General features: G+C 36.9%; 1 protein-coding gene across 1 annotated transcript in view; it reads left to right on the top strand.

The window, feature by feature from the left end:
* Plxdc2 (plexin domain containing 2) overlaps positions 1–22,047 on the top strand; it is a 407,828-nt gene that overhangs the window by 158,004 nt on the left and 227,777 nt on the right. The window contains exon 2 of the mRNA XM_020169269.2: positions 12,684–12,895. Coding sequence (XP_020024858.2) covers positions 12,684–12,895 — 212 coding nt within the window. The remainder of the gene's footprint in view (positions 1–12,683; positions 12,896–22,047) is intronic.

Genomic DNA, 22,047 nt, shown 5'->3' with positions numbered 1-22,047 from the left:
AAAGTAGGGCGCAACCATATAGGAATTTTTTCCTGAATTTATATTGTAATATGTACTTAGCAGAGACTTTTCTAGTTCATCTGCAATTTAATTTTGTGAGTCAAATAAATCTTTCACGAAAATGTAATTCAAAGGAAAGAGGAAGGTGAAGTAGTTGAATTCTAAAAACTATAAGAGCTCTGCTAATCTGTAAGAGGCACATAGTTTACTGATGAAACATGAATTTATATCCCACCTTCGTGGCTTAATCCTTAACTGGTTGTTTGTGTGTTTTAGGAGTAGAGCACAAGAATTGAAATCTAATTTTAGTGTAGCTTTTTTTCTGCTGACTTGATTTCTTTTTTCAAATGTAATTTTGTTGATTGTGGTTTATTTACAATGTTAAATTGTGTAATCAGCATAAATACAGGCAATCATGCAATTTAATTAGGAAGTGTTATTCAGGAAAGTAATGTGGAATTCAGGCATTCACAGCATTTTAGAAATTCTTGGGAACTTGATTTTAAAACTGCTATTTGTATGAATGTTAGTTGACATTAAAATTCAAATATTTATCTTTTCTAAAAACCATGAGAAAATTTCATTAAAATCAGTGGAATAAAATGTAGTATTAAGGTGTGATATACTTTGTGAATAACAAAAGTTTTTAACTAAAATTATACTGAGTACAACTTTCTATTTCTCTTTGTTTTCCCAGCTTTTGGCCTGAAGTTTTCCTAGTCTAGGGGAAAGAAATTGGAAGATGATATGTTTTTTAACTTAAGATCATAGAATTTACATAAACATTTTCCCATATTAAGGTACTCCATTTGCAATACCAGCTTGAGTTAATTTTACAGAGAACCATGTGAGTTCAGTGAGTCAAATGCAATCTACATAGGAGTAACTATTCAGAAACTACCTAATGAAGTAAACACGTTTTATATGTAAAGTGTTTCTAATTTAAGTATAAAACAATGTATCATCTGTAAAGAATTATATCTTATCTGCTGTAACTAACAAATCATTATGAATCCTTTGTTTCTCAATTGTCTTTTATATTCAGAAGCATAAATATCTCCTGTGATTATTCTCCTAGCACTTTTTTGCAAAGTTATTTGTAGGTATCAAAGTTAAGTAGTTTTGCCCATTGACATATGGTTCTAAGGTTGTGTGATTTATTTCATTAGATATATGAATTCAATGTGAGAAGTGGAATAACTTTGGGAAAATCAGTTTCTTTTGCTGTATTAATCTTTTAAAGTCCTTTTAAAGGACTTTGAAGTTATAGTGCGACAATTCTGATCTTTTATTTGATGGAACTCATATACAGAACAAGAGGTGAGAAAAGTGTAGGAAATTGCACAAAAATTTGCAGACCTGACTCTAATTTTCTCCAGAAGTGACTCTGACATGTCCAAGGAGTCAAGGCTAAGAATTTTAAGCAGAGAATTAAGATTGCCTTCAACCCAAGCTGACACCGTGGTACCACTTCAAGTACATCAAGGTGTGGACCAGTGAAACAGACAGGCTGGAATTCTAAGCAATTTTAGTGTATATTTATTATGCTAACAAAATGGAGCACAAAAATATACAAAAGCATGTCATCTAAACTGGTCCTCCCATGGGTTAGTTTATAGTCGTTTGTGTACACTATAATGAGAACATAGCCCTAGGTTTGAGTAAAGTTCTGAGAGCTCATTAAAATAACTCATTTTTATGAAGTGAGGAAGTGATAGTGGTGACAGAGTCTTCAAGTCAGAATAGTTGAACATGTGTTACCTTTAAAAAAAGTGGTAGAGACAATGTTATTTTTTCTTTCACTATAAAAGCAACACATTGTACAAAATGTGCAACTATAGATATGCCAAAAGAATTAGCAGGCAGCTTGAACAACTAAGGGAAAAGGAGTGGGAGTGCCACAATGTATCTTATTATTTTCTTTTATGTATATGCATATTTGTATCACATTTTTCTTTTTCTCATTTCAAATACATATGTAGTTTTCTTAGCTTATTCATAAATCAAACACTAAGAGACTATTACTAGAAATTTAAAAGTCATCCAGATGTAATTTTGGTTAAAATTATTAGATATAATATTTCATATAACATTAAAGTTAAAAATACTTTTTCAGAAAGTGCCCTATCAAATACTCACAAGTATAACTTTACATTAAATCTTTGTAAATTCAGTAGAGAAGAGAATTTTATTTGTTTGCATTTCTTTGGCTTCTTAAAATACTAAAAATTTTAATAAATTTCCAGTATATATATTTTCTTCTCTGTGAATTATCTGTTTGTGGTATTACCCACTTTTTAAAAATCATGAGAACTAATCATTTTCTTATCAGTTATAGGATACATTTTTATTCATTAAGATATACTATATGAAATTCTCATTTTGCATAGATAAGTCCTACTATTATTATTTATATCTGTTATTGGTATTTTTCCTGCTGTCCTTTTAAATTTATATAAAACAAATATGAGGCCATTTAACTTAGCTATTTAAAATTCTTTAATGGTCTTTTTTTGTGTTTGTTTCTGTGTTTTATGTAATCACTGAGTCCTTAACTAAACTGTATGCTTTTATAGACTAGATTGTCTGTTTTGTTTCCCCTTTATCCTCAACCTTAACACAGCAGAAAGACCATAAAGTAGATTTCCTGGTTGTATTTTTCAACTTTATTCATGAATGATATCCAACAATTAATGACTAATAATCTGGTCACTCATAATGAACACAGATCAGGCCATAGGACAGGTCTGGAACCTGGCAGCCTTGTCAAACAAGGGACAGTTATCTTTCTGTATCTGCAGTTTTTCTTTGTGTGCTTTACTTTAGCCATGGTCAGCTATGCACAGAAAATATTAACTGGAAATTTCCAAAACTTCATAACTTTAAATTGCATGCTGTTCTAGGTAGAGTAAAGAAATCTCATGCCATCACCCAGCCTCCTGCCTGAAATATAAATAATTTCTCTGTTTAGGGTATCTGCCCAGTATATATTACCCACCCGTTAGTCACTTAGTAGCCCATTCTTCTTGGTTACCATATCAATACAAATAGCCTTTATTTTATTTAGTGATGGCCCCAAAACACAAGAGTATTGATGCTGGCAACTTGTAGCTGCAAAATGCTTCCTTTAACTGAAAAGGGGAAAGAATGAAAACCATATGTGAGATTACTAAGATCTGCATTAAGAACAAATCTATTTGTGAAATTGTGAAGGAAAAAAAGAAATTCATGCTAGTTTTTCTGTCATACGTCAGACATCAGTGCTTGATAAGTGCTTAGTTAAGATAGATAAGGCATTAAATAACAGAGGTCAGCACTGTCAAAGTACTGACCAAGGTTTCAGGCAGTCACTGGGGGTCTTGGAATGTGTCCCCTCTCAATAAATTGGAAGACTATTATATTTACCCCCTGGTTGTTGAATTCCATGAAAGCATTACTTACATTTGGGGGGAAATGGGTACATTTATTTAAGTTGAACTTCAAAATCATGTAGTCAAATTTCAGTGAAATAATACTGGATTTGATTATAAGAACATGTGATATCTTCACTTCCTAACATCAATTTTTAATGGCCCACAGTAGTTGAGTAACATGCCTGAGGTTACACAGATACAACCTTGGAACTGTAGATTTTCAGAAATCGTGATAGACCTAGCTTTGTGATGAGGACACTTTTCTAGGTGTTATTGTCCAATGTCTAAGTCCGTACACATCTGTGAAGTGCATTTAAACTATAGAAATTTGGAGCTAGGCTGATAGTGGTGCAATTTATTTGATCTAAATCAAATGTAATTTATAAGATGCAATCTTATAGAAGAATGTATATTGGCTGTCATTTGTAGTCATTGACTGAGTCAGTCTGGACCCAACATTGGGCTATTATGGGTTCTGACCTCCACAAACTGAATATGATGTGGTGACAGTATGGGATGAGATTGAGTTTATCAGCCATCTGGCCATCTTAATTTGATAGAAGGCCCTCAGTGACTTGGGCCCTTGGCATTTGGACATCATCTCTGACACTGGGCACCATTAGGCCAATTGATTCCATCTGGTCTGTTCTGCTCACAATTTTCACATTTTCCCAAGAGGCTTTTGGGCCATGACTGGTTGTTTACAGAATTTCCATCTCCCTGGTTGGCACAGTCATAATTTTTCATGCATCAAGATTTAACTTTTTAAAATCAGCCATTTGCAAGAGAGGAAACAAGGGCCATTTAGGATGGCTAATGATGAGTGAAAGTCTAAACATCTTTTACCAAGTAGTTTTAGTTATTTATTGGGAACCACTAAACTATAGTAATACCTGTATTTCACAAATAAATGTAGCATATTTGATGTGACACCAAATTGCCTAAAATATATTTAAAAATATATTTATCTAAATAGCAATATAATAGACTTTTATAGCTGGCAGGGTCTGTAAAGGCAATAAGGCAGCAGCCTCTCATTCCACTAGTGGTATGGGGTGATGTACCTAAAATTTTGATGTGGTTTCTGGGTTCATGGTGCAGTATTCTCTGGAAAAATCACTAAGACCTTATTAAAAGGTAAAGTCTCAACTTTGATTAGATGTTCATTACCTATGTATAGATTGTTTGTAAATTATAGTTCATGTGGAAGTGAGCCTATTCTGTGAGTACTCTATTCTAATAGATATATTAGATTCTATTCTAATCAATTTATCTGAAAAGACAGCAGATGACCTGAGTTACAATAAAAGAACAACTGTTCTTTTGTTATAAGATGGAAAGTTATCATCTCCATAGTAAAATAAGTGCTGAAATCTACTTAAGTTTTATGTTTTAAAATTTTTACTAGGTTGTTAGTAGAAAATGCTCAATTAACAAGAAGATTATTTTTAACTTTATATTTAACTCACCAAACCATGTAAGATATAATAAAAATGTAATCATTGCCTGGCAGAGTTGCTCAAGTGGTAGAGCACCTGCATAGCAAGTATGAGGCTCTGAGTGCAAACCCCTGTGTTACCAAAACAAAACAAAACATAAAACCTGTATTTAGTAATGTGCTTTTTAGTAGTTACTTTTTGTCAGTTTTCCTACTGGCAGTGGTTGGTTTCCTCATCTTAACAGAGCTACCATGATGGGATAATGCATTCTCTATTTGCTTTCACATCCTGGATTGCTTACGTATTTCTGCTGTTTTCAGTCACACATTTTTCCTGCATTACTCCTTCTCCCCCTTTAGATTGGTTTCTTGTGTTACATCACTAAGCTTTGAGACAGATTGTTAATTGATTTCCTGAAAGATTAATCAGTCCAGGAGCAGTGGCTCAACCTGTAATCCTAGCTACTTAGGAGTCTGAGATCAAGAGGATTGCAGATTGAGGCCAGCTCAAGAGCTCTTGAGACCCATCTAGACCAATGGCTGGTTCCTGTGATATGTGCCCATGATTCAGTCCAGCCTTGGCATAACACAAGAACCTATCTCAAAAATAATTAATGACAAAGTGCTGGGGCATGGCTCAAGTGGTGGAGCTCCTGCTAAGCAAGCACAAAGCCCTGAATTAAAATCATAGTACCTCCTCCCCAGACAAAATAGATTAATGAAAGGCAGAATAGATAATGGTCAAGGCAAGCCTCGGTGCCCACCTCCAGCAACCTTCCCAGTCTACCATGTACATATTCTTCTGCATGTGTCCTCATATGTAAAATGGAATAAGAGTGTGTGCCAGGTATACTATTGACCCTAGTAAGGGGTAACTATTTTCATTAATATCATTGCTGTTAGCCTTATTAGAAGCAATGTGTAAAACACCTTTGTTCATAACTATTAGCACAATTTTATTCCATTTATATTTAATATTGTTGGAAATTATAATAGTACCTTAATGTTGTCTTCAACTTTTTAATGAGTGCACAAAAGTTTAAGTATGTATTACATTTTTTTGTGTGATAATTTTGCCACCTTTACCTATAAAATTAACACCCTGTTTATTTAACAGTAAAATTATTAAATTTTAAAAGTAAATTTGTTCTGTGTTTATTTTGAATCAAGTGACTTTGTCAGTGATCTGTTTACCTCTGTCTCCCATGTACCAGACATTACAGTTGTGTACCCCTACACTTACCTTGTGTTTTGGGATAGGATTTCTCTAACATTTTTTTCCCAGATTGACTTCCATAATCCTCCTATTTCTGTCTGTCACAAGCTGGTATTAGAGATCTGTATCAATATGTCTATTCCTTATTTTCTGTGTAATTTTCTTAAACTGCCAAATGATCTACACCAAAAAGTACCCTACAATGACCAAGAATGCTACAATGACCTCAAGTGTGGGAAGGAATATGGCAGAAAACAAAGGCTGTACAGGTCACTTGCTTCTAGACTATAGTTCTTTAGGGTTTTAAATCTCCTCAGACAGAGATTGAAGACAAACTTCAAGAGTAATTCTCTACTTATTTTCCACTTTTAATTTACTACTACTTCTACTTCTAGCTTTTCAATCTCACAGGACCATGTTCACATTCTTCAAAGATACGTGCCTTACCTCTACTGATTTCATTAGCTTATAAAAACAGAGATGATGAGGACAGTCACGGTCTTGACTGACATTACCCAGCTGGCCAGAGTCTTGTTTTTGACTCAAGCTCATTTCAGATAAATAGAAGCTTTTATAGATTTCCTTTCCAACCATTTTCTCCTTCTTCTATCCTTTTTCTCAAACAACACGGAAACATAGCTAAAATCTTAAGAACTCTGACAATAGATCGCATTCATAAATATTTAAGGCATTGTCCCAGATGAGCAATAACCTGGTCGATCATATATTCATTGATTTTATTTACATTCAAAGCATGGATTCTTAGTATATGATAATATTCATGCTTGCACTAATCATGCACACACACTAACATAAATAAGACAGAGTACCTATTTTGAAATAGCTCTCTTTCAGGCAACCCTGAGGCCACCCCAAATTTGGTGGTTTAGTAGATGGATTAAAGAGGCTTGACCTGTATTCATGCTCAGGTCATGCTTTATTTTGGCAATAGAATACAAAGTAACAACAAAAAAAAAATCAGCAAAGGAAAAAGGCACATGGGATAATGTCTGGGAGATCCAGGACCAAGTTTCCAAGAGTCCTTTTGGGGCAAACAACACACATTTCATTTGTCCACCAGTGAGGTGTGACAACACATGTAAGGTATTATCTGTCAGGGAAGTTCACTGGCAGCAGCATCCCTCCATTAGTCAGTTTTCTGTAGCTGTGAAAAATACCTGAAGAAAACAACTTAAAGAAGGAAAGTTTTATTTTGCATAAGATTTACTCTTCAAGAACATGCCCCAAGTAGGAGGACCTACTTCCTCTAACTTAACCCCACCTCCTTTGCTTTCTACCACCTCCCAACAGTGCAGTTAGCTAAGAATACATCAGTGGATCCATCCATTGATGAGGTTAGAGCCCTCATGGTCCAATCACCTCTGACCACTGCTACACTGGGGGTTAATCAGTCAATACGTGAGTCCTTGATGAGCATTTCAAATCTAAGTCCAAGTTTTATTGGGAGCTGCCTCTATCCAGCCTGTACCCAAATCCTAGACTCCTAGAAGGAAGGACGATGTTGATCATAAACCATATTATTTGCCCAAATAATTTAGACATAGTGAAGCACTTTTATCAGGAGATGGTTGAAAACCCTCCCTTCCTGCTGAATTCTCAGATGCTGAGCAAGGGACAAACATGTAAAAGTCCTTTCCGAGGACCAAGTCTCAAACCTGCTGTGCTAGCTCTTTTCTGCACAACTCATGTTTAACTGCGCATAGGGTAAGAGTTGGGGAAAAGGACTTATTGGATTATAGAAAAAAGCTCAGTTAGCTCTTCTTGGGAGAGTTGAAAGTAGTTTTATTTAAAAAGACAATATTTGAACTGAATCTTGAAGGAATTGAAATACATCTGATAGTTTTAGGGGTCCACGAGGGGTTTTCATTTATGCAAAGTAAATGCATTCATTGTTGTCAAGAGATTATTGAGAAAGTCTCCATGGTGAGAACAGGAGGCATAGTGGGGGAAGGTCAGAGAGGAGTAGCTGGAGAAGAGTGAAAGAAATGTTTTATAGTTGGCTGGAGGGTAAGGAGCCAGTGGAGGACACAGGAGACTCAAAGACTCTCCTGAGGAGCTTTAATAACTTATGACAGTCATGTCCCACTCAAAACCCTTAATGTCTTTGGGCAAAGGAGTCTCGAAGCTTTGTCTTCTGCAGCTGCCTTAATTCTGTAATGCTATCATTCAAAAGCTCCAAGCCAACAAGGGTAGTCAGTTAATTATTAGACATAAATAAGAATATAGCTATTTTTATATAATTTCCTCTTCAGTGCTGCAATAAATTGAGATGCTAAGCCATATGGCAGTCTATCTTAGCCAAATATTTCCATGTTTTCTCTGATGACTCTAAGCCAGTAAATTTGTGTGCAGTGAAAAGTCTGTTTCTGCACAGAATTCACAGTAGTGATTTGGTTCGTTCATAAAGTGCAGAGCAATATTACATATAAAAGGGGCAGTAGTAATAGATTCCAATTTTCTAAGATGTGTGTCAATTTATGCAGTTACTTCTTGATGGTTTGGAATGTATTATGTATATGGTTTGTGTATTCAGGGGTCAAGAAATGGGATTAAATGTTTTCATTACACATCTGTTAGCTAAGTGTAAAATTACAAGGTATTTAAACAAAATCATTAGAACACAACATAAAATGAATATATCCAGTCCAGTACAGATTCCTTCCTTTTTGCTTTATTTTACTTTATAGTGTAGGATGGCAAAAAGTGACTTCAGAATTTGCAAAAAATAATATGAGGATACATTGTGTTTCTTATTCTCCTTGTTATTATGGGGGCTTTATAATGATGTTCTATTGTAAAAACAATGAAGTGTCTTCTTTAACAACAGTTTATATGCTATTAAAATCTGAATATCTCAAGAATATGTTAAGATCAGTTTATATATTACCTGTTTAGAAGTGTGTATTTTAAAGCTTTTTGTCCTTATGTCCAAATGGAAGTCATTACATATACTTAATGTTTTTGTGAGCTATCTCATTAATGATGATAGCCAAATATGTTCTAGAAAATGATGTTTGAAGGTTTTCCATCAGTGGTTTAATTAACATGCAGTGGTCAGAAAGCAAACAATCTGTTCAAACAGACCTTCCTGAGATCCCTCCTATTGCTTTTGTTTACAGTACAGCTGAGAAGGGAAAAATTATATCCCACATATCCTTTTGCCTTACTTCTGGATGATTCATTTTGGTGCCAATTTAAAGAATAATTGAAAGCCCATGAAATGCAGAAAAGTAATTCAGAATATAGACAACCAACCTTTGTTTTTCTCTGATTTTCTTGTCTTTGCTTCTGTAAAATTTCCATTTTGACTTGTTTTATCTTCTCTAAAAGTTATTCAGAAATAGAATCAACATCCACTTCAGTCTTGGCGATCCATGTACTACTGAATTAGGATCTCATGGTAATGTTTCCTCTATGTGTGATCTGTAGTCTTGGTTATTCCTGATGTAACCAGAGAAAAAGAATTAGGTTAAAAATGGCAATCCAATGAATATTCACGGAGGCCAGGCCCTGCTCAAGATCCTGTTTACTCTATGCAAATTCAATTACAGGGAGCAAATAATTGGTTTAAAGTCTGAAGTGGTAGATAAGTGAATAAATGCCTTGCTGACAGTCTCTTTGGGGGGCAAAACCTTAGACAAGGCAAAATTAAGTAATGGGAAAACTGCTGTGCAAAGATTCAGGAATCTTGGGCTGAAATTCTTTTCATTAGGTTTTCTGGTTGTGGGATTCAGTGTAATTTATAAAACTCTCTATACTTTAGTTACCCCATATTTTAAATAGGAATGAAAACATCTTACCTGCCAAAGCCGGAAGCTTTTCCTAAGGATGTGTAAGACCTATGATTCTAAGCAAAGCTACATAAAGCAATTTTATTTGCCTTATTTATATGCCTTGCCTCATTATCAAAAATATATGAGGCAGCTTGCAACAAAGGTAAACAATAAAATTTTATAGCAACTAGATAAGACCTCCTAGAACGATACTTAGGTAAACTTTAGAGTTACATTTGCCTTGCATGCCAGGGTGGTACCTCTCAGAAAATTGTCTCACTGCCTAACTATGTGTATGAAAACCTAGACAGGAATCTTGTTAGGCTGTCAGTCTTGATAAGAGATGGTAACAAAAACATTGTGGTAAATGTATTAAATGTTTCCAGAATGTTTAATTGTATTAAAAACAGATACACAAAGGACTCAACTTCAATCAGAGGCATGACATGATAGTCCTCTAAAGGATAAATCAAGTGAAAACAAACCTAAAACTTCAAAGAATTACTTTTCATTAAAAACTTCAAAATGGAATATTAAAGTAAGTCTGGAATTTCCTTCCTTCCTTCCTTCCTTCCTTCTTCCCTTCTTTCCTTCCTCCCTCCCTCCCATCCTCCCTCTCTCTTCATTCCCTCCCTCCCACCTTCCCTTCGTCCCTTCATTCCTTCCTTTCTTTTTTAAGATAAGGTCTTGCCACATTACCCAGTCTGGACTGAAAGTGATCCTCCTGCCTCAGTCTCCTGAATAGCTGGGCTTACAGGTGCATGATACAGGGCTTGGCCCCTTGTGTTATTGACTCTCCAGTGACATTAATTCTACCATTTTCCTTTTGGATATGTGTAACACAGCCCACTAGCCTCACAAGGGCCTCTGAATCCAGGTACAGTGAGGAGCAGATGAACTGAGTAGCAGTTGAAGGGACTTTTGCCCTGGATTCTATTTCTCAAGCCACTCAAATTTCCCTTTTCATTTTTCCCCCTCTAAAGAATCAATGCAAAGGAGCTTGAAAACTTAGGAATGATGGTGTCCATAAATCCCATTTAATTTGAAATCTGATAAAGGTGTCATACTCTTGTTTTATAGTAAACCCTCAAACTCATTCTTCAGCTGTATTATTAGAGACAGTGAATTTAGCAGACAAGTAGACCTGTTGTATAAAACATGCATAAATGATTACCATAGCACTTACAGCTATTTTACAGCTTTGGGATTTCTTTCTTTTGCAGTGTTTTGCTGGATATTTTTTTTCTTTTGACACTTAGTTTTAAAAATTATTTTCTTTTATTTTTGATTAGCATTAATTATACATACTAATGTTTTGTGTGGTATTTCCGCACATGCACACTGTGAACAGTTTAGCGCCACTGAATGGCCATGCTGAAAAAAGAAATATTTTCAAGAGTGCTGAAGCCAATATTGATTAGACTAGCATATTGAAACCTCAGTATATGTGGAGGGAATTTGAGGGACCATGTGCAACCTTTTATGTATACAAGTTCCTTTTAGTATAAACTTGAGGATTGAGGATGTTGCATTTCTCCGGCTATTGATTATCACCTCATGGACTTTTGGCTGTTTTGGGCCATAAGTTCCTTCTGAGTACTGGATGGAAATGCTATGGTTTAGTTGCTCTCTGGACTCTTCTAAAACTTCAGGCTATAGGCAATCTTGGACGTTCTCTGTCCTTTCTCTTTAGAAGAATTTTCATCAACTTTCTGAATTGAAAGAAAGATACTTTCAGCAATTGTACCTGTGATTAGTAGTGGTAGCATCTATTTATTGGAGTTCTAAGTCGCTGATTCAGTAGTATTAGATGTTACATTGCATACACTGTGATTTCTTGGAATGGTCCTGTATTGAAGGGAACATGACCACCATAATTAAATCTCTGTTCCTTTAGCCCTTTCTGAACCCATATCCTACCAGTTATAAGGCCTGTCAATTCATATCTTTTGGTAATGGCTGGGTAGAAGGCTGTTCTTCTTGCTCAGAAATGAAATTTGCAATCCTTGTGGAACACCCTCCCCTACTGACCTACTGAAATGAAAGACTAGGAGTCATTATTACATCTAATTTTCCCTCCTGTAGTGGCAGGAAGGGCTGGGTCACCAGGGCCAGTCCCTGCAGATGGCTTTAAAATACCTTTGTGATTTTGTCTCCCTGCCATCCCATCCATTTCTGTAAGTACCTGTCACTGTCATCCTTTACCACCTTGACAAGTTCCCAAGATGAGAACAGCACAAATGAACAAGAGCGCCTGTGATGCCTCCTGATGGTGCTGCTTATTAAATGAATAAGGCAATGAACCAAGTCTGCCTTGTAAACTACAGGCCAGGTTAGCACATTTTCAAGAAGGTAATTCCACACATGATTTAACTCGTTCACATACATCGTTATCTCTGCAGCCCAGCACAACTCATGCAAAATAAACTAAGATTACATATTATAATGTTGGACATTTGTTTTCAAATAAACTGCAAATCCCTGGATGTCATTCTTTCAGATTCTAGCTTTGTTTCTCAGAATAGCTGAGAATATTTGCAAAGCTTTTGTGTGCAAATAGGGAGGAGATCTGCAGGGCTGCACATCTGTTTGAGGGACGCTGTGAGATCCATCCATGAACCATTGTCACAGATCCTGGTGTATCTTACAATTGTACCATATTCAGAGATGTTCATAACAACTGAGAATATTACAAGTTAGCTGATTTCACTATGACAAATTTGTTTTCTATTCTCACAAATAGCCCTCTTACCTTTTTTCTATAGCAGACATGATGAATATGAGTCATACCTGGAGATGACATAGTCTACTTCTTTTTACAGATTGGCCTTATGAAGTTGCTGATGCCTTTCCTGGGGTAGAAGAGGAAGTGGATGTGGACTCATATGCATACAGCCATAGGTGGAAAAGGAACTTGGACCTTCTCAAGGCAGTAGACACAAACCGAGCAAGTATGGGCCAAGACTCTCCAGAGCCAAGAGGTTTCACAGACCTGCTCCTGGACGATGGGCAAGACAACAACACCCGGATTGAGGTAGGTAAAAATTGGGTAATTGAGATGAATTAACAAATATATTTCTTATAAGGCGCCTAAACCTGTACTATATATAAGTGATCTCTTCATCTCAATCTAGACCTTTTGCATTTTTTAAAAGATCAATACAATTCATTAATAAATATTACAGCCAAGACATTTCCTCATCCACTAATTCAGCTACTCATGAAACAGCCAAATGCTTCTGTAGTAATGATGCTAAAGGCACAATTTACCACATACTGTCTGGGAATTCATTGTGTTGGAGAGTATAACTACCATAACCAAACCATTGCTATACCCAAGGTCATGTACAAAATGTACACTGTCATATGGCACCCAGGAGGGTGTGATTGATCCCACTTGTGATAGGAGACTAGAGTATGAACAAAGAGACTTTCCCTAAGAATGGTTGTTTAGACGGGGGCTTAGTAGATTAAGAAAAGTTCACTTGACTTGGTTGATAAGCTGTTAATGGCAGAGAAAATTGCATCTATAATGGTGAGTTTAGTGGAACAGCATGGCATGGTGAAGCATCTTGTGGAATGATTTACTGTCACCATTTTCTCAGGTCTGTGGGGGTTTCCTGAGATGTAGGACTTCCAGTGGTAAAAATGGGATAGTTCTGGACAACCTGGGATGGTTGATCACTCTATGGTATAAGTTATACTTTCTTGTTGTTAGAGACTGGAAGGAGGTAGGAGAAGGATGGTTAGAGAGTGCACTGGTGAATTTGAAGTTCACAAGAAGCATGTTTTAGGCAGATTTTAGGGTTACTCTGAGGCTTCAAAGGTAGTATACAGTTTCTTAAGAAATGGTCCTTAACATTACAAATCATAAAGTAAGATCTTGGTTGTAAAACAGATATAGTAAAAGCAAACAAGTAAACCATGTGGACATAAGCGAAGGCTACCCAAATGAGGTATTTTACTTATTTGGTTTTCTGCAGAAAGAGAGTTAGCTACCATCACTTGTCTTTGCCAGAGACTCAAAGGAAAGTAAGTGAATGAGAAAGTGCTTAGTGAATAAATGGAAAGTGTTTAATGAAAAAACTGGATGACTTCAGGTAGACTGTGATTAGAGTTGTAGGTGTGGAAACTGGATGTAGATGCATTACAAGCATTATCATGCATGAATAGTTTGAGGAACATATTTGCATTTCTGTAATTGGTCCTGAGTTGTAAGCAGGAACAGAAAAATAGGGAAGCTGCCAGCTGTGAACCAAGCCTGGGCCATTCTAGACTGATGGTGCCCAGGTTGTGGTTTGCCTTTTTGGACTGGTTGCCATAGAGATTGGGGTCTGAGTTTCATTATGATACATGGTCTTCCCCTTGTCTGTATGTTCTCTCTCAATCTGAATTTTTAGTTCCTACTTCCTCCCAGATGATAAGCTTGTAAATTTTAGGAACTAGAGAGCACTCTTTCTACTGTACCACAGTCACAGAAATACTTACTATTTAGGAAACTAACTTAATTCAAAAAGAGATACTATGTAGTCCTGCAAATAGGATTGACACTTCATTTTTTTCCCCTCACAGCAAGAGAAATATTGAGAATATCTGAAGTGCAGGTTGTAGGAATTCCATCAATATGAGAAGCTCAGCCATTACTGAATACCCTCTCCATGGTCTTAGCTGGAATGTGGTTATTGGATCCCTGCCTGTCCCAACCCAATCCTTTAACAAACAGCAGAAGATGCATGAGTATCTAATGTTATATCACATCTTAAGAGGCTATCCTGACTCCTACTGAGTTGTACCCTATTTTGTCAACCATATTGTTATAGCAACTTGGAGTAGACAACAAAATCCTCCCCTGAGCCTCTCTTTAGGACAAGCATAGCACAGAGGAAGAAAAACTAAACTAAAACAATCAAAGACTTGTACTCTCTGCCCAGAATTAGGTCCCAGCATATTGAAAGCAGACAACCCAGAGTCCTGGGACTCTATGATCTCTCCTGGGGGTTGCTGCATTTTCCAGCACTTATATAATAAAAACTCCTTTGCTGAGGAATGGATTAACACTTCTCAAACTATAATCCATTGTGGATATAGTTGTGATTTTTTTATTCTGCCATCTTTCGCTTTTGTACCCCAACAGAGCCACAGAGGGTCAGGAGTTCTGAATCGTGCAAAGAAGGAGGAAGGTTGGTGCATGGAGCTAGCTGATGGATACTCACTTAATGCTAAAATCTGCTAAGTGCTAAACAGACGCTGTCTCATTGGTCCTAACAGCAGCCTCTTGAGATTTTTGTCCCCAGATTCCCTGGGTAATCTCAATGACTTTTTGCATGAGGCAATTTCGGATTCAGGTTTGGTGTTTTCCTAAGGCCTTCCACTAGTGAGTAAAGGGACTGGTATTCAAAGCTAGGCTTGCCCGGTTCCCTTGGTCTGCCCTTTCCACTTGACTTTCCTCCACCTAGTGGAAGGAAAGACAATGGTAATTGCATTAGGTAATGATTTGGACAAGCATCCAGCAAATGTCCATATGGGAGTAATATTAGGGCTTTAATCTAGCTGGAAGACTTGCCTTGAAGGTACAGGTACATAACACAGCACTGGCTGCCTTTATTTCCAGATTTGTTTATTTCCATGGGGTTCTGGTGTTTGAAGGATAAGATTGGAAATCTAAAGTTACCTAGGGACTGCCACTACTTTTGGAAACCAACATCTACATCTGAAATTTCTCTGGAAAGTTTCACTTATCTAACCCTTGGCATAGTATTTTTGAACACTGTCATACCTCTCTTGGGAAAAACACTTTTGCCCAATTGAGTTAAAGAAGAAGAAAGGCACTAAATGATTACAGAGTGACTTCTGTCAGATGGACATTATGACAAGCTCTTTCTTACTTCTAATGAACTCAGAATTATTTTGTTAAGCAGCCCTGACTGTAGTGGTTGCTGTTGAAATCATTTGTGCCCTAGTGCGACTAAAACTGCCCAAATGGCATTCTTGCATATGTTCTTTTCATTTCTGCCATTGTCTAGACAATATCCAACTTTCATTGAAAAAAGGACAAAAAATAAGAGGATATAATGCTCTGTTTATTTTAGCATAAATTCACTCTGAAATAAACAAAGGCTATTATCTCTTAACTTGGTACTTGGTGACAGTATTTTTTCTGGCTCTACATGAGAATAGATAATGGAAGGATTGTAAAACTTAGAATCCCAGTTAAAGAATTCTTCCATTGCAATTTTGCTGTTACTGTTGTCATTTTCTTATTGTCTTAAATTCTTCCCATGCAGATGTAAGAATGTGTTGAAATCAATTGTATTTCCTCTTGAATACATAGGGACCCACCAGCTGGTGATTATCACTGTTGCTCTGAAAGCTGGATTCTGTGCAATCTTTCTTTTTATATATCCTCTCTTCACATGGACAGCCAATTAGCCTCTGCTGATTAACAGGATTTAAACATGAGGTATCAGAAAACTGCCAGTAAGTATGCTACATTTTGTAATTATTTTAGGAATCTAGAGGATTATAGGACTTTTAGGAAAGGTTGGATTTTTTTGCATGACTTGGCATTGTTTGTTCAGATCTCAGTGAACCCCAACTTCTGAAGAACACAGGAGTAATCTAGCAGGCCAGGGTACCTGTCTTCACAGGTTGCCTGGCTGCCCTTCCATTTCCCAGAATGCAGCTCTTGAAGCACAAACATCAACTCAGAGAATGGAGAGGATGTTTGGAGGGTTTACTGAGAATCACTAACGCTTCATATATTCAATTTCAACATCTATTATGCAGGTTAGTGTTGGCATCTTATAGTTCTTCACTTTACAGGAATCAATCACAAATTCCTTTGTGACACTCCAAACCAAATACATGGCTTTACCACTCAGTCACATGCAATATTTGGAACTCTGTTATTCCTTCCCTTAGGACAATGAACGTGTTTATGAAAAGGATTGTAGAATGTGATTTTTGCCTTGATTCAAAAGCCCTTGGATGACCTGAAGAAAGAAGATTTTAAAAATGCAGCTTAGGAATCACATAAGTGTAGTTTCATAATCCAAACGGACTCGGAAATTGTGAGATAAGCCAGTGCCTCTGAAATTTTAGCATGCTTACAAGTCACTTGAGAATGAGGTTAAAATTCACATTATGATTTCTTACCTTTAGCTGGACCCTCCAGGATGTTCTGCATTTCTAACATGGTCCCAGTGATGCAGCTATGGTCAGAACAGAGCCATACTTTGAGTTGCAATGCTCTGGACCACAAAGCAGATGTAGCTATTAGTTTTAAGGATATAAATGTTCTAGAAAGTCTTACATTCAATTGCCTACCCACAGAATATCTTATTTAATTTTTAAAAAGTTAAAAATTCCAGGCATATTCAGCAACTGTTGTATGACCCGTGTATGTGTAAAGTTCATTCTAAGAAAAGCACAAAGGTGAATGACCAAAAAATATATGTGATAGATTTAACTAAAAAGTGACGATCAAGAGTTTTTCTCTTCAAACCCTTTCATCTTCTGCAATAAAACACATTGCCGTTATATTGCATCTTATCTTTACAAATTGTATAATATTATTCTTTTAAAAGTTACCAATTGTTAATTGCTATAAACAGGATTGTTCTATTTTCTTTTTCAATTTGTAATTAAGTAACCTATTTGAGATGAAAGAAGTCACTGGCAAAACATTCATTTAACAGTTAATATGAAGCCAGTACCAGTGGTTCCTAAATTGGGAGGGTCTCAATTTGAGGACAGCCCAGACAAATAGCTTACAAGACCATCTCCAAAATAAACAGAGTAAAATGGACTGGAGGTGTGGCTCAAGCATGCTTTGAAAACACAAAGTCCTGAGTTTAAACCCCAGTCCCACCAAAATAAATAAGGATACTAATTGCTTTGATGATGGTGTTATCAAGAAAAGGGCAAATTTTGTCATTTTGATGTAGACAGAATCTTCATAGCATGTTTTCTCATAGAGGTGGATAGCATTATCATGGGGTAATCAAAACCTCATTGTTCCGTGTGCTTTGTTTTTATTTTTCGTGGTACTAGGGTTTGACCCCGAAGCCTTGTGCTTGCTGTACTATCCCCACCTCAAATAAGCTTTCTCAATCTCAGAAGTCTGAGTATAACAATAATGAATGTATGTGTGTGTGTTATAAAAGACAACACTTCTTTTTTTTTTTTCATTTTTCTTTTATTATTCATATGTGCATACAAGGCTTGGTTCATTTCTCCCCCCTGCCCCCACCCCCTCCCTTACCACCCACTCCGCCCCCTCCCTCTCCCCTCCCCAATACCCAGCAGAAACTATTTTGCCCTTATTTCTAATTTTGTTGTAGAGAAAGTATAAGCAATAATAGGAGGAACAAGGGGTTTTGCTGGTTGAGATAAGGATAGCTATACAGGGCATTGACTCACATTGATTTCCTGTGCGTGGGTGTTACCTTCTAGGTTAATTCTTTTTGATCTAACCTTTTCTCTAGTTCCTGGTCCCCTTCTCCTATTGGCCTCAGTTGCTTTAAGGTATCTGCTTTAGTTTCTCTGCGTTAAGGGCAACAAATGCTAGCTAATTTTTTAGGTGTCTTACCTATCCTCACCCCTCCCTTGTGTGCTAAAGCTTTTATCATGTGCTCATAGTCCAATCCCCTTGTTGTGTTTGCCCTTGATCTAATGTCCACATATGAGGGAGAACATACGATTTTTGGTCTTTTGAGCCAGGCTAACCTCACTCAGAATGATGTTCTCCAATTCCATCCATTTACCAGCGAATGATAACATTTCGTTCTTCTTCATGGCTGCATAAAATTCCATTGTGTATAGATACCACATTTTCTTAATCCATTCGTCAGTGCTGGGACATCTTGGCTGTTTCCATAACTTGGCTATTGTGAATAGTGCCGCAATAAACATGGATGTGCAGGTGCCTCTGGAGTAACAGTCTTTTGGGTATATCCCCAAGAGTGGTATTGCTGGATCAAATGGTAGATCGATGTCCAGCTTTTTAAGTAGCCTCCAAATTGTTTTCCAGAGTGGTTGTACTAGTCTACATTCCCACCAACAGTGTGAGAGGGTTCCTTTTTCCCCGCATCCTCGCCAACACCTGTTGTTGGTGGTGTTGCTGATGATGGCTATTCTAACAGGGGTGAGGTGGAATCTTAGCGTGGTTTTAATTTGCATTTCCTTTATTGCTAGAGATGGTGAGCATTTTTTCATGTGTTTTCTGGCCATTTGAATTTCTTCTTTTGAGAAAGTTCTGTTTAGTTCACCTGCCCATTTCTTTATTGGTTCATTAGTTTTGGGAGAATTTAGTTTTTTAAGTTCCCTGTATATTCTGGTTATCAGTCCTTTGTCTGATGTATAGTTGGCAAATATTTTCTCCCACTCTGTGGGTGTTCTCTTCAGTTTAGAGACCATTTCTTTTGATGAACAGAAGCTTTTTAGTTTTATGAGGTCCCATTTATCTATGCTATCTCTTAGTTGCTGTGCTGCTGGGGTTTCATTGAGAAAGTTCTTACCTATACCTACTAACTCCAGAGTATTTCCTACTCTTTCTTGTATCAACTTAAGAGTTTGGGGTCTGATATTAAGATCCTTGATCGATTTTGAGTTAATCTTGGTATAGGGTGATATACATGGATCTAGTTTCAGTTTTTTGCAGACTGCTAACCAGTTTTCCCAGCAGTTTTTGTTGAAGAGGCTGCTATTTCTCCATCGTATATTTTTAGCTCCTTTGTCAAAGATAAGTTGCTTATAGTTGTGTGGCTTCATATCTGGGTCCTCTATTCTGTTCCACTGGTCTTCATGTCTGTTTTTGTGCCAGTACCATGCTGTTTTAATTGTTATTGCTTTGTAGTATAGTTTGAAGTCAGGTATTGTGATACCTCCTGCATTGTTCTTTTGACTGAGTATTGCCTTGGCTATTCGTGGCCTCTTGTGTTTCCATATAAATTTAACAGTAGATTTTTCAATCATTGGAATTTTGATGGGAATTGCATTAAACATGTAGATTACTTTTGGGAGTATCGACATTTTTACTATGTTGATTCTACCAATCCATGAGCATGGGAGATCTCTCCACTTTCTATAGTCTTCCTCAATCTCTTTCTTCAGAAGTGTATAGTTTTCCTTGTAGAGGTCTTTCACATCTTTTGTTAGGTTTACACCTAGGTATTTGATTTTGTTTGAGGCTATTGTAAATGGAATTGTTTTCATACATTCTTTTTCCATTTGCTCATTGTTAGTGTATAGAAATGCTAATGATTTTTCTATGTTGATTTTATATCCTGCTACCTTGCTATAGCTATTGATGATGTCTAGAAGCTTCTGAGTAGAGTTTTTTGGGTCTTTAAGGTATAGGATCATGTCATCTGCAAATAGGGATATTTTGACAGTTTCTTTACCTATTTGTATTCCTTTTATTCCTTCTTCTTGCCTAATTGCTCTGGCTAGGAATTCCAGTACTATGTTGAATAGGAGTGGAGATAGTGGGCATCCTAAGACAACACTTCTTTATGAGAAGAAAAGAGCCACCTGATACCAAAGAGTTGTTACTATATATATTATGAATTTAAAAAGTTGATGGAGGTTACTTTTTTTAATATAGACTTTCTATTTTAAGTGGTCTTAAAGTCATAGAAGTTTCAGCATGGGGTTGCAGAAGCAGAAATCTGGACAAAGGAAATGCTATGGTTCATCCCGATGAAGTACACATGGATTTCTCCAACACAAATTGAAATTTCCCAAATGCATGTCATGCAGGTGTCAGATTGGCTTCCACAAAAGAGGTGAAGGAAAGCACTGGGGGAGGGTGTGATTGAAAAGGGGAAGAAATACTCTACTTTTTATAGTGGTACTTGGGTTTGAACTCAGGTTTCAAGCTTGCAAGGCAAGCGCTCTATCACTTCAACCATGTCTCCATCCATTTTGCTTTAGTCATTTTTTAGACATGGTCTTACATGTCTGCCAGAAGCAAACCTGAACTACAATCTTCCTTCTTTGCACTATATGAGTGATCTCAGGCATAAACCACATGCCCGGCTTGTTCTTTGAGATAGGGTTTTGCTAACTTTTTGTCTGGCTGGCCTTGAACTGAGGTCCTTCAGTCTCCCACCTTCCAAGTATCCAGGATTATAGGCATGAGCTACTGTGCCTGATTCTTGAATAGAGACTTTGCAAAGCTAAGCAGGAGCAAGATTTTAAACTTCATTGTGTACTATGCTATAGTGTTTGGAATTTTAAAAAAATTTGTATTCATTTATTCACATGTGCATACATTGTTTGGGCCATTTCTTCCCACATACCCAGCCTCCTTCCTCTCTCCCTCACCTCCCCCCTCGCTTCTAGACAGAACCTATTCGGCCCTTTTCTTCAATTTTGTTGAAGAGAAGACACAAGCAATAATAAGAAAGACAAAGCATTTTTGCTAGTTGAGATAAGGATAGCTATAGAGAGAGATTCCTAGCATTGTTTCCATGCACAAGTGTGTTACAACCCAATTTGATTCATCCCTACCTGATCTTTTCACTAGTTCCTAATCCCTTTCTTATATTGACTTCTGTCGCTTTAAGGTTCTATATTAGGTCCTCTGTAGTGGGGACATCAGACACTTTAATGTTTTGGATTTCCTGCCTATTCCTTAGCATGTGACCCAGGTCCAACAATATTGCTGTATTTGCCTAGACCTAAAGTCTGCATAAGAGAGAGAACATACAATTTTTGGTCTTCTGAGCCTAGCTAACCTCATTCAGAATGATGTTCTCCAGTTCCATCCATTTACTTAAGAATAATAAGATATCATTCTTCTTCATGGCTGAGTAAATTCCATTGTGTATAAGTACCACATTTTCTTAATCCATTTGTCTGTAGTGGGGCATCTTGGTTGTTTCCATAACTTGGCTATTGTAAATAGTGCTGCAATCAACATTGGTGTGCAGGTGCTTCCAGAGTAACCTGAGTCTTATTCCTTTGGGTATACCCCCAAAAGTGGGATTTCTGGATCAAATGGCAGATCTATGTTTAGATTTTTAAGAAGCCTCCATATTTTTTTCCACAGTGGTTGCACTACCTTGTTTTCCCACCACCGGTGTATAAGGGTTCTTTTTCCCCACATCCTTGCCAACACCTGGTGTTGGTGGTGTTTTTAATGATAGCTATTCTAACAGGGGTGAGGTGGAATCTTAGTGT

This window comes from Castor canadensis, chromosome 15 (assembly GCF_047511655.1).
Source record: "Castor canadensis chromosome 15, mCasCan1.hap1v2, whole genome shotgun sequence".
Classification (NCBI taxonomy): domain Eukaryota; kingdom Metazoa; phylum Chordata; class Mammalia; order Rodentia; family Castoridae; genus Castor; species Castor canadensis.
The sequence above is the reverse complement of the archived record's forward strand: the minus strand, read 5'-3'. Positions and strand labels throughout refer to the sequence as shown.